Source organism: Theropithecus gelada, chromosome X (genome assembly GCF_003255815.1).
Source record: "Theropithecus gelada isolate Dixy chromosome X, Tgel_1.0, whole genome shotgun sequence".
Taxonomy (NCBI): Eukaryota; Metazoa; Chordata; class Mammalia; order Primates; family Cercopithecidae; genus Theropithecus; species Theropithecus gelada.
Window position 1 is genome coordinate 12582020 of NC_037689.1, and position 13301 is coordinate 12595320.

At 41.6% G+C, this 13301-nt stretch overlaps 1 protein-coding gene across 4 annotated transcripts in view; it reads left to right on the top strand.

Moving 5' to 3' along the window:
* SLC9A7 (solute carrier family 9 member A7) overlaps positions 1-13301 on the top strand; it is a 141945-nt gene that overhangs the window by 111927 nt on the left and 16717 nt on the right. For 2 of the 4 annotated variants that reach the window (XM_025372692.1, XM_025372693.1), the window contains exons 13-14: positions 5764-5823; positions 9707-9770. In XM_025372692.1, the coding sequence (XP_025228477.1) occupies positions 5764-5823; positions 9707-9770 (124 nt within the window). The remainder of the gene's footprint in view (positions 1-5763; positions 5824-9706; positions 9771-13301) is intronic. The other 2 variants (XM_025372694.1, XM_025372695.1) reach the window with 1 other exon arrangement.

Here is a 13301-nt window from a genome sequence, read left to right on the forward strand (position 1 = left end):
AGGACATTTGGATAGTTTCAAGTTTTGGGCTATTAAAAATAAAGCCACTGTGAATATTGTTCTGTAGGTTTTTGCATGGGCATAAGTTTTCACCTCTCCAAGATAGATGCCCAGGAGTGTGCCTTCTGGGTTGGATAGTAAAGATGTGTTTAGTTTTATAAGAAACTGCCAACTGTTTTCCAGAGTGGCTGTACCATTGTACATTCTCACCAGCAGTGTATGAGGGATCCAGTTTCTCAGCATCCTCCCCAGCGTTTGGTATTGTCAGTGTTTTTCATTTCAGCTGTCCCAGTAGGTATGTGGGAATATCTCATTGTGGTCTTAATTTACATTTCTCTCATAGATAATGATATTAAACATCACTTCATGTGTTTGTTTACCATTCATATGTCTTTGGTGAAGTATCTGTTCAAGTCTTTTGTCCATTTTTAAATTGGATTGTTTCTTTGTTGAGTTTTTAGAGTTCGTTATTCTAGACTGTAGTCTTTTGTCAGATACATGGTTTGCAAATATTTTTTCCCAGTGTGTAGCTTGTCTTTTTTGTGTGTGTGTGTCTCCCAGGCTGGAGTGCAGTGGCACCATCCCGGCTCACTGCAAGCTCCGCCTCCCGGGTTCACACCATTCTCCTGCCTCAGCCTCCTAAGTAGCTGGGACTACAGGCGCCCACCACCACGCCCAGCTAATTTTTTGTATTTTTAGTAGAGATGGGGTTTCACCGTGTTAGCCAGGATGGTCTCAATCTCCTGACCTCGTGATCCACCCACCTCGGCCTCCCAAAGTGCTGGGATTACAGGAGTGAGCCACCGCGCCCGGCACTTGTCTTTTGATCATTTTAATAGGGTCTTTCATAGAGCAGAAGTTTTAATTTATAATTTATCAATTTTTTTTTCTTTTATGGATCATGCATTTGGTATCATGTCTAAGGACTCTACCAAGCCTTAGGCCTGAAGATTTCTTCTGTGTTATCTTCTAAAAGCTTTTTAGTTTTACACTATACATTTAAGTCTGTGATCCATTTTGAGTTAATTTTTGTATAAGATGTGAGGTTTAGGTTGAGGGTTTTTTTTTTTGCCAATGGCTATCTAGTTGTTCTAACGTAATATGTTGAAAAGACTATCCTTACTCCATTGAATTAATTTTGCTTCTTTGTCAAAAATCAGTTGTCTGTATGCATGGGGTTGTCTTTCTGCACTGCTCTATTGGTTTATGTGTCCATCCTTCCAAGACCATACTGTCTTGATTACTATAGTTATACAGTGAACCTTAGTATCAGTTAGAGTGATTCCTCCCACTTTATTGTTGTGGCTATTCTACTTCCTTTCCACATAAATTTTAGAACACATTTGTCTACATGTAAAAAAAAATCTTGCTGGGTCTTTCATAGGAATTATGTTAAACCTTTACATTAATTTTTGGGGAGATTGACATCTTTATTTTGTTAAGTCTTCCAATCCATGAACATGATGTATTTCTCCATTTATTTACATCTTCTTTGATTTCTTTCATTCGACTTTTGCAGTTTTCAGCACCCATGGCCTGTACATGTTTTGTTAGAACTTGTATCCTGTCACCTTACTGCTGAACTCACTTATTTTTTTTTTTTTTGGTAGATTCTTTGGAATTTTCTGCATAGACCATATAGACCATCATGTTATTTGTAAATAGCGACAGTTTTTTTTTTCTTCCTTTTCAACCAAGGTACCTTTTGTTTCCTTTTCTTGCCTTATTGCTCTGGTTAGGATTTTCACTACTGTGTAGAATAAGAGTGGTATAAATGGACATCCTCATCTTTTTCTGATCTTAAGAGGAAAGCATTTGCCGGGTACGGTGGCTCACACCTGTAATCCCAGCACTTTGGGAGGCCGAGGCAGGTGGATCACAAGGTCAGGAGTTCGAGACCAGCCTGACCAACATGGTGAAACCCCATCTCTACTAAAAATACAAAAAATTAGCTGGGCATGGTGGCAGGCGCCTGTAGTCCCAGCTACTCGGGAGGCTGAGGCGAGAGAATGGCATGAACCGGGGAGGCAGAACTTGCAGTGAGCTGAGATCACATGCCACTGCACTCCAACCTGGGCGACAGAGCGAGACTCCATCTCAAAAAAAAAAAAAAAAAAGAGGCATTCAGTCTTTCCTTATTAACTATACTATTAGCTACAGGGTTTTTGTAGATGTTCATCTTCAAGTTGAGGAAGTTCCTATCTATTGCTAGTTTTATGAGAGGGTTTTTTTTTTTTTCATGAACAGGTGTTGAATTTTATCAAATATTTTTTCTGTATCAATTGATATGATCATATGATTTTTCTTGTTTAACCTATTAATATGGCGAATTACATTAATTACTTTTCAAATATTGAACCAACTTTGTTTCTCTGAAATAAACCCCACTTGATGTGGTACATTATTCTTTTACATATTGCTGAATTATATGAGCAAACATTTTGTTAAGGATTTTTATGTCTGTATTCATAAGGGATATTGGTCAGTAGTTCTTTATTTTTTATACTGCTTTTGTCTGGTTTTGGTATCAGAGTAATCTGGCCTCACAAAATGAGTTGGACATGTTCCTTACTCTTTTGTTTTCTGGAAGAGATTGTGTAGAATTGGTGTTATTTTCCTTAAACTTTCGGTACAATTCTCCAGTGAAACCATCTGGGCCTGGAGACTTCTTTTTTGGGAGTTTTTCAATTATGGAGCCAATTTCTTTATTAGTTATAGGGCTTTTCAGATGACCTATTTCATATTGGGTAAGTTGTGGTGATTTGTGAAATTGGTCAGTTTCATTTAAGTTGTCAAGTTTATGTCGTTTGTAGCATTCCCTTGTTATCCTTTTGATGTCTGTGGGGTCTACAGTGATATCCCATTTTTGATATATCTTCTCTGTTTTTGGTCAATTTTGCTAGACATTTGCCAATTTTATTGATCTTTTCCAAAGAACCAGCTATTTATTTCATTGATTTTCTGTATTGTTTTTCTGATTTCATTTTAATTGATTTCTGTTTCTATCTTTATCATTTCCTTCCTTCTGTCCGACTCTATCTAGACAGCACAATGAAGGACAGTATGCCATTACTGAAAAATACATATTGTGTCAGCTCATTGCATTTTTCCAGATGTGTATAAAGAATGATTACATAAGTGTAGAAACTGACATTTACAGAGATTACATCAAAAGAAATTCCCTCTGAAATAGGGTAATAAAACAGATTAATTTTTCTAGCTTGTGGCTTGTGGTGTGATGGCCATGAATCATTTCTGTAACTAAGGTTCTTATTCTAAATTGATTCAGAAACCCCCTGAAGTTCAATTTGGTATTTTGACCCCGTGACCTCGATATGATCAGTACCTACTTATTCTTACTTCTCCAGGCTACTGATAGAGGCCCTGATGAACTGTTAAGTAGCTGCTCAGAAGTCAGAAGCCCAGGGTGGTTCTTGGAGTTCACCATAAATAGGAGTTAGCTGTGTTTCTTACTATGGCTAATTTCAAGTCTGTGTATAAAATAAAAATGAATATAACTGTACATCCAAAGCCAGGTCACTGCTTTCCATAAATCCAATTTATCTTTTTAAATTGGTGTTTTGTGATTGGTATTTTAAAACATAATGGTAAAATGTGCAAATTGCTTTCTGTTAAAACAAAATATTTTTCTTAGTCTCTTAAGAGTTGTTATTGACAAAGGATGTAATTTTAGCAACTTAAAAAATGATCGTGGGATTATTTTGGCTGATGAGCCTTGTGTGTGTCCTGACCACATTGCGACAGCATGGTGGCGGTCTTCTAGGAGTCCTCAGCTTCAAGTAACACACAAAACGGTGGAGATAGTGGGTGGGGGGGGGTGGGGGCGGTGGAACGACATACACCCAGGTGGCCAAATGAACTGTAACCTTCACATCCCAGAGTGCAGTAATATAATCATTCAAGGACAAGTAAGAATGCTCTACTTGGCATAATCCTGTTAGACTGAGAATTTGTAATAAAGCTCTTTGCAAGGTAACATAAGGAATAAAGGCAGGGAGAAGCCCTGAGCTCTTCATGTAATAGCATTTGCAACTGGATATTTTAAAAGACCTTAAAGATACCACCTTGTAATCAAAGGCAATATCCTATAAGAGGAAGAGCTGAGGCTCTGGAGTCTAGCAGCCTGAGTTGGAATCTTGGCTCTACCATTTCTACCTTTGTGACCTTGGGCAACTTATTTCGCCTGTATCCCTCAGTTTCCTCACTGATTAAATAGGGACAGTCATAGCATGAGGATAAAATGTGGTAATAAATAATGCAATGAAGAATTCTCTCATCAATGTACCATCTGACACATAAGCACTTAGTATATTTTAGCTGTTATTGTATTAATAGTATTAATCATAGCATTACAGCTGCTACTATTATTAATACTATTACTCAAGAGACAATGAATCTTACATTAAGGAATCTGGCTTGTTTTTCTGGTGTTTGCTATAATTTTTCAATGTTGTAGTAAGAGAGTCTGATTTAAGTCACATTCTGAACATGTAACTAAAAGTACCACCTTAAGAAGCATCGTGTCCTCACTTGCATATGTCAGGGGATATTAGTAACATGAGAATTTGGGCATTGTCTAGCGAAGTAGTTCTCAATCTTTTTTTCATTATTGTCACCACTGAGGAGCCTTTAAAAACTTTTTCCTCAATTACCTCCCCCAGTGAAATTTTAGTATCACAGATCTGCTATGCCTCTCTGTCTGTGCTGTGGCACTTTGGAGGGCTACAAACCATTGTAATATCTAAGTATTTTCTTTTACCTACAATAACCAATTTTTATACCCAGGAGGGTGATACTGCCTCCATTGAGAATACGTGGTTCAATGCAGTGATTCTCAACTGACGGCAATTTTGTCCCCCAGGGGACATTTATTTGGCAGTATCTGGAGATGTTTTTAGTTGGCCACAAGAGGAAGGGGTCAAAACCTCAGCTTGTTGGTGGGTGGGGTTGCTACTAGTATCTTGTGGGTGAAAGCTGGAGACTCTGTTAAACATCTTACAGTGCACCGTACGGGTCACCACAACAGAGAATTATCTGACCTGCAATGTCAATGCTGCTGAGTTTACGAAACCCTGCTCCAACATGATAGTAAGATTCAGATGCACTCTGAGTAACCCAGAAATTATTAAGGAAGATGAAGGTGGACCATGTCAACTCAAAAGGCTACAAGCTAAAGAGAATAGCAGAAGCGAGGTTCCCGACTTTCAGGTTGATCCTGTGTACAACATGGTGTGCTTGTCTGAAAAAAAAGACCATCTTTGTCTTCTTAAGTATTGTTGCTGTTTTTCAATAATATCATGCTTTTTGTTCTTTCTGTCAAATATGTGTAAAAATATATGTAAACACTTTAAATATGTGTAACATTTAAGCAACAATTTCTTTTTTTCTATTTTTGGTATCTTGCTTTATAAACAGATGAATTTCCGAAAAAAATATGTAAATTTGTTTTCTATGAGGTAGATTTCATCCTCTGATTTTATTACATTATATTTTGAGAGGCTCATCCTCATTCCTGATCAATCCTCATTTGATCTGGCTCCTGGTATTGCTGCTTTAAATTTAAATTTAGTGGCCTCTCAGCCTCTCTGGGTTTTAGAGGATGGGGACAGTTTAAGAGAGGATATGGATTTATATTGAAAGTGAGAAATATTCTCTTATGGACATGGTCCAGATCATTTGCCCAGAGCTCCTGGCTCTCCTGTTGTCCCTGTCACACTCACATTCCCTTCTTCTGCTGCCCAGAGTTGGCGTTGAGGAGCCCTCCGAAGAGGACCAGAATGAACACCACTGGCAGTACTTCAGGTGACACAAGGGCATCCTCAGAAAAAAATTAACCAGGCCTGGCTTTTCTCCTCTTTCTAACCTCAGATATTTCTCTTTACACTGTTTTTCTCTTCCTTCCTGCGTGTGCCAACCCCCACCCCTTTTAGTAAAGGTGCAAAAGGTTGAGTCAATTCTAATAATTTTTTCCACCCCTCCTCTGGGTTGATTGATGTGTCAGTGTTCTTGGGATTCTGTCTGCTTTCCCCACATTTAGGCAGTGTATTGCCAACACAAAGCCTGAGTTGTCAAGTGTTTCCTTTTTGTACAACTGAGCTTAGTGTTAAGAGCAGCTCATTTTCAGAGCCACACTTTCCCCACAAAATCCTGCTTATGATCTAGTAAATAAGGCTCTTAATTCATAAAGAGAACTAGAATTTTCATATTTCAACCATGACTGGGGTAAGGCTTACACCATCTTAATTAAATATCACTGCTGTTTTAGTTTTTCAGAATACATATTTGTGTACTTGTGCCTTGTCGTGGTGAACCAGAAGGTATGAATAATGTTTAATCAAAAAGATAAAGAGTCCTCTAATGCAGTTTGTTTCTTAGTATCCTTCCAAGTTTATGATATAACTATGCTTAAGGGTGGTGGTGTCTGGGCAAGCAAAGTACAAACTTTAATGTTTCTTCTTTCCTTTCTGTTTCTCTAATTGGCATGTTTTCTTCCTGATCTGATTCTCGGTGCTGATAGATAAATCAAATGCAAAATAGGCTTCAGCTCTGTTCTCAGCACTGTGAGAATATTTCACTTCCTTGAGGGCAGTGGTGAAAGCAGTGGGACATGGGTCTTGGGATATCACCAGGCCCCATATGTGCACTGTAATGACTCACATGAAATTACTTAAGTATTTAAGCTCACTGAAGTCAGACCTTTTTCTACACACACACGTTCATTTGTAGAGACTGACTTTGATACCAGCTAAATTGCAGAGGAAACCCTTTCCTTTGAAGCATGCCTTCAAGAAGGAAAGTCCTTCAGGCAAAGTGTAAGTTATTAGACTTGGGACATGAGCAAATTCAGGTTATGATATGGTGGTCAAGTTATATGAAGATGTGTGTCTCATATTCCTCAAATTATTCAAAACCTTGACCATTCAGGGATTTTTTTTTTTAGAAAAAATTATTAATTAAAATAGAATACTTCTAAACTTTCCAAGATTTTATGGCGTTTTATCTGTTAATCAGAATGGACAAATTATACCAGTAGAGAAATTATCAATTTTGGGTATTTATTCATTCCAGAATGAGCACATCAGTTTGCTTGCTTTATTTTTTCATTTAGTGTGGGATGTCCACATTTGTCTACTTCCTAATGAAAATAAAGATAATTCTGCCCATTCTGGAAAAAAAGGTTGTCATTTGTGTTCTTATGAACTTAGCCCTGATATATCAGGGGAATGCTAAAATAAGATCTAATAAAACAGCATAAAAAAGTTCCGGTGTCCTGGATCAAAAGCATTATACCAGATCAGGAAAGAGATACATAAAGTGGACAGTGACCTGACACTAGGAATTTCAGAAAGTTGGGGGACCCTAAAGTCTTCTGAGGCTTTAAACCTGCAATTAAAATCCTGTGCCTGGGCCAGGTGTGGTGGCTCACGCCTGTAATCCCAGCACTTCGGGAGGCCAAGGTGGGCAGATCACCTGAAGTCAGGAGTTCGAGACCAGCCTGGCCAACATGGTGAAACACCGTCTCTACTGAAAATACAAAAATTAGCCAGGCGTGGTGGCATATGCCTATAGTCCCAGCTGCTCGGGAGCCTGAGGCAGGAGAATGGCTTGAATCCAGGAGACAGAGGTTGCAGTGAGCCAAGATCGTACCACTGCACTCTAGCCTGGGTGACAGAGCGAGACTCCGTCTCAAAAAAATTCTCAAAAACAAAACAAAAAAAATCCTGTGCCTGTTCTTTCTTGCTGCCCGGTTCCACACCAAAACACCCTGGCCCATTCGTTTACCTCCTCTTCCCAGAGACCGGTTTGGTTCTGGGCTCTGCCCCAAGGGTGGGGCTCTTTGTAGGAAGCCACAAGGTCCCGTGTCATCCTTGGGGATTGGTCCAAGAGGCCTCAACCCTGCCAGAAAAGTAATTACTAAATCGCCCTGAAGTAAACAGCCTTGAAAAGGCGAAAAAAGTGCAGAATATTATTTGTGTCTCACGGCCCCGATCTGTTTTTTGTTTTGTTTTGTTTTGTTTTTTTTAGCAGTAGCAAGCTGAGAAGCAGCTCTTTGTTTCCTTTCTTAGAAATCTCCTGCACTTATATCAGTAGCAAGGCCTTCCAAGAGACTCCAAGGGCCTTCCCACACTCCTCTGTCTGTGGCAGGGCCCAGAAGGTCCTTTTAGGTTCTCTGCTGTCAGGAGTTTGGGCTGCATTTCAGACTTGGTTGATATCAAGTGGCTGCAGTGAAGATTGAAATTCCATGGCAGATGTAGGATTTTCCTGGCATCTTTTTTCTCTGCCCCATTGCCGAGTGTTATCCATGTCATCCATGGCACAGTTTCCTGCCTCAGAATGAGGAAGGTGCAAGGATAAAAAAAAAAAAATTACCAGATGCATAGAGTGCCAGTTAGTATGTTACTAAGCCAAGACAACTGCCCTGGTGCTTTTATAGTTTTTGTTACAAATCAGTCTTGCCATTTTGCTTTTTGTTTCTATCTTTAGTTGTTGCTCTCAAATGTGTGAGTTCTCGAGGCTATCTTGATGCAAGAGGGTATAGGGGCACCAGGATTGAAAGCAGGTCAGGACTCTAGTTAATGATACTGTTAAAGAAAATATTATTCTGATGTATATTAAAACAGTAAGGCAGATGTTGTTCAGGACCATCACAATTGGTATAGGGACCACTGTGATGGGGTTTTGCAGCAGGGGAGAGGAACAGGGGCCAGTGGATGGAGAAGTACTGAGAGGAAACATCAGGGGCAAGGGGGATTCTGGCTAAACTGACCCAACAGGATTCTTGCTGAAGACAGGCGAAGGGGATTAGACATCACCTGGGGGATTGTGGGGAGATGAAGAACCCAATCAGATGTTGGGGATAGGCCATTCAGATGTTGGGCTCTGGCCAAACCAATTTAGACAATCAGACATCACCTGAGGGATTGTGGGGGGATGAAGAACCCAATCAGATGTTGGGTTCTGGCCAAACCAACTTAGCAAGCCTCTTGCTAAAATTGGGTTATGCTGAGATGGACATGGAAGCCCAAAAGTCAGTGCCTAGTTGGGAAGTGAATTCCTAGGAGCCTGACGAAAGTTTGGTCAAGGAGGGACACTTTGTCAATAATGCATGTGAAGTATTTAGGGGAAGTATTCTGATATCTGCAACTTTATCTGAATGCATCCAAAGAAAAAGTAAGATGGGTGATAGAGAAATGGATAGATAGGTAATAAGGAATATACAATAAAATGTTGATGATAGAATCTAGTGATGGTGGGTATATAGGGGTTCACGCTAAAGTCTTTCAACATCTCTCTGTATATTTGAAAAAGTTGATAACAAAATGTTAGGGAAATTAAAGCAGACCAGGGCAGAAGTGAGGAAGCAGCACACCCACATTTTGATAACTGGGACCACCTGGTGCAGAAAAGCAAGTGGACAGTTGCCAGCATGTGTTGTGTTCCGGAGGCCTTGCTTAGAGTGGAAGCACATGGGATTCATTGCCCCTCTGACTCTCTGGGATCTGAAGTGGTATGCGACCTCTTTCTCATGACTTCTGCATGCTAGCCTTCCTCACCTTTTAGCTAACCACTCCTTATGCTTCGGGAAGATGGTCAGCCTCCGGGTTACTTGCAGCCTGCATGGCTACCATGGGCCAAGCTAATACTCTCTGTTTTTCTCTTTGTCTTCCTCCCTGGTGACTTTCAGAGTTGGTGTTGACCCCGATCAAGACCCACCACCCAACAATGACAGCTTTCAAGTCTTACAAGGGGTAAGTCACAAGAGATGCTTCTTCCCAGGTCAGACATTGGAGCATTTGCCACATGCCAGGCACTTTACCTAGATTCCCTCATTGTGATCCTGACAACAGCCTTATGAAGTATGTACTGCTCTCCCCATTTTGCAGATTAAAAGCTGAAGTTTGGGAGTTTGAGTCATCTCAGAGTAAGTGATGGAGCCAGGATTTGTCCTCAGGGTATGTGTTCTTAATCAACGTTATGAAAGGTGTGAGCTCGCCAGAAAGAGTCCTGACTCCCCACTTTTCAATAGTGGATATTGGTTCTACAACTGGTTCTGAGTCTATCAGTGGTGCCCAGGAGAAAGAGAGCAATACGATTTGACTCTCCAGCCCAGGGATCTGAGGAAGAAAGGAGAGACATCAGGTGCCTGAAGGCATTCCTGTTCCTCCAGGGCCTGGGATCCTCTAGGTGAGGAATTTGGAAAGGGCATAGTAGGGACGGCTTGCCTTTGCTCCATGAAGTCCAGGGTCTCAGGTGGGAAAACCAGGAGCTTGGGGCTGGAATCATGCAAAGGTTCATTTACTCATATGTCTGGCACCTGGGCTGGAAGGACCCAACCACAAGGACCTCTGACAGGAATGTCTGTGCAGGGCTTTTCCATGTGGCCTGAGCTGCCTGCCAGCATGGTGGCTGCTGGGTAGTTGGATTTCTTATATCATGGCTCAGGGTTCCAAAAGCAAGTGTCCCAGCAAGCAAAGTAGAGGCTATATCACCTTTTCTGAACAAATCTTAGAAGTTCTACAGCATCACTTCCATGGCTTTCTATTGCTTAGAAATGCATTCCTAAGACCAGCCCAGATCCAATGGGAGGGGATAGAGACCATAACCTCTGGATGGGAAGAGTATCAACAAATTTGCAGACAAGATTTGAGGTTGCCGTATCATCCCTGTTGTGCAGCTGTTGGGATGATTTTGTCTCTAGGTTTGGCTCTTTACCCAGGTCAGCATGACCTGGGCGGGCAAGGTGGGGAAAGGAGAGTTATGATAGGGGCAGAAATGTGTTACCAATATATTATTTGACCTTGGGAGTCAATAACTATGTCATTCAGCATTGAATGCCCAGTGCTGAGCACAGTGGCTGGCACATACGGGAACCAGATAGGTGTTTGTTGGGTGGATGAGGGAATGAGAGGTGCAATGTGCAACAGGCAGCTTTACTGACCACATGTGTATGTTGTCCATGAAACCCTATTCTTTTTTTTCCAGTCGGTTTTGAATCTGACTCATCATTGCACTTAATCCTAAATCCAGTCTGCAGCAGACTTCAGATTCCATAGGATCTTCTAAATGATTCCATCTACCAAATCAGATTTAATAAGGCTGGCAAAATGTGGTGCTGTGTGGAGGTCAATGGGGTGTCACTGTAGCCTTTTGTGGTTTCTTTCTCTTTAAGGGTGGCCACAGCCTGATAAGGTATTTATAGCGTTGATGTCCATTCTAGGTCCCTGCTCAAGGGACACAAAGCCATGACCTGGAAAGTTCTGGACACTTTGGGAAGAGTTTTCAATAAGCTTCATTGGAGATTTGGCGCCCACTTTAATGAGCTCCAGAAGACCTTTGAGATGATCTTAGAATTGGCCATTATGTCAATTGGGAACATGTGGTCTCGATGAGCAGTTCTCTGAAAATTTGCTGTTTGACTCTAGCTTTGATTAAGGACTTTAGAAAACAGGAGTTCAGGAACTGAGCACCTTGAAGCTAATTTAGAGTATAACAGTTTGGGAGATCTTGAAACGCATCCTGAGAAAAACCCAGGGGAAAACATGATGGCCGTCCTTATTTCACCAAAGGGAAGATAACGGCTCTGGTAGGACATGGCTGCCCTATTCTAAAGCATCCTCCACAGAACTGTGGCCAGTCTACATTAATTTTGTAAGAAAAAAAGGCCAATAGCAGCTGGATCGTAAGATTTGGAGAGGTTTCATCGTGCTCCAGACCATTCAAAACATCCCCACCTGCTTTGCTGTTTCCCATTGCTCCTACCTCTGCATTCAAGCATCTGTAACAGGAAACAAGTGAAAGGATTTGGCTGGTCATGTAGTAGAACTTACTATGTATCACATAAGCCCCGCACATTGGGAACACTGGGCTTGTAATTAGATTCAGTAACAAGCTTACTGTCACTTTTCTGTGGAAATGTTTGAATGAGAAAGCAGCAGGTCCAAAGTGCTGAGGGTTCTTGTATTTAGTCCATGCAGTGACAGCTAAAATAGCCCCCGCCCCTAGGTGGAGTGAGTCTCAGGAACCTCCCTGGATGGGCCTGGATGGATGAACTCAGTGTTCCTGTCAGCTCCCAGAGGGCCCCTTGGGCTGAGAGCACTGCACATGTGGTGTTGTCAACGAGCTGGCAGCCACTCATGCTGCACTCCTAATGGCACCCTGTTTGCCACAGCCCTAGCCAGAAGCTGTGTCACAGCTTCCCCAGACCTCCTTCCTTCCAAACCTCACACACGGTCACGCAGAGGGCCCCTCAAAGTCAGTTCCACTGACCTTTTGAAAGGTTTTCAAGATTGTTGTCATATGGGGAAAAACATGCAAACTTCAGGCTTGGTTCTCCAGGACACCCTCTTAGAAATGACTCACGCCCTTGTGCAGAGAGGACCTTATTTCTCCAGTTCCTCCTGGTCTGACCTCCTCATTCTAGTGAGCCACTAACAGCAGGGTTCGGTGCACTCTGTGGTCATGAGAAACAGGAAAACAGAAATAAATGGGCTTCTCATTTTTGGGTGAAACCCTGGGTTCTTGCAGTTTCCCCTGAAATAGATCCAGGTCACATGCTCAGTGTTGTCATGAAACTGAACTCAGAGGTAGGGAAAGTCCAGATGTTTGTTCTCTACCAGAGAAAAAAAGGGCAGTTCTCTTTACCTCATTTTCTAAATAATCGTCCTAAAAACAACAAACAAAAAAGTGACATTTGACGGGAAGGCATGTCTTATAATGAGCACAATTCTCCTCGCTGGTCTTGAAGCCCAAGGCTATAAACAGAGTCATGGCTAGGGAGCTACAGAATATTAGCTCATGTGGGAAAAGGAAGGGAGCTGTTGGCTAGAACTTTGCTTCATGTGGGGAAAGCATAAAAATATTGTGGGCAGACTTCAGCTTTGTGTCCCTGGCAAGTTTGACTCATTAGAACAAAACAAGACCAAAAAAACTCAGTTGCTTTGTTTCTCTGGAGGTCTTGGTGACTTTGCAACCAAAACAAAAACAACCCCAGCTGGAGGCAAGCTGCCCAGCCCTGGGGGTGGCCTCCCACCCCATTAAACAGGAGGACTTTTCACGCCAGACCAGACAGCTGAGATTTCTGTTGGCGGCACATGCAGACACATCATTCACTTCCTTCCCTGAGTTTACAGAAGAGCACTCATTGATGAGGCCACTTTGGAGCAGCTGAGAGTGTGAATCTGAATTTATCCCAGTTTTACCATATCAACAGGACAAGGTCACAAGCCAGATATTAATGGAGTGTGGAGGAAGGGAAACCACCAGTGCCTGTGTATATGTAC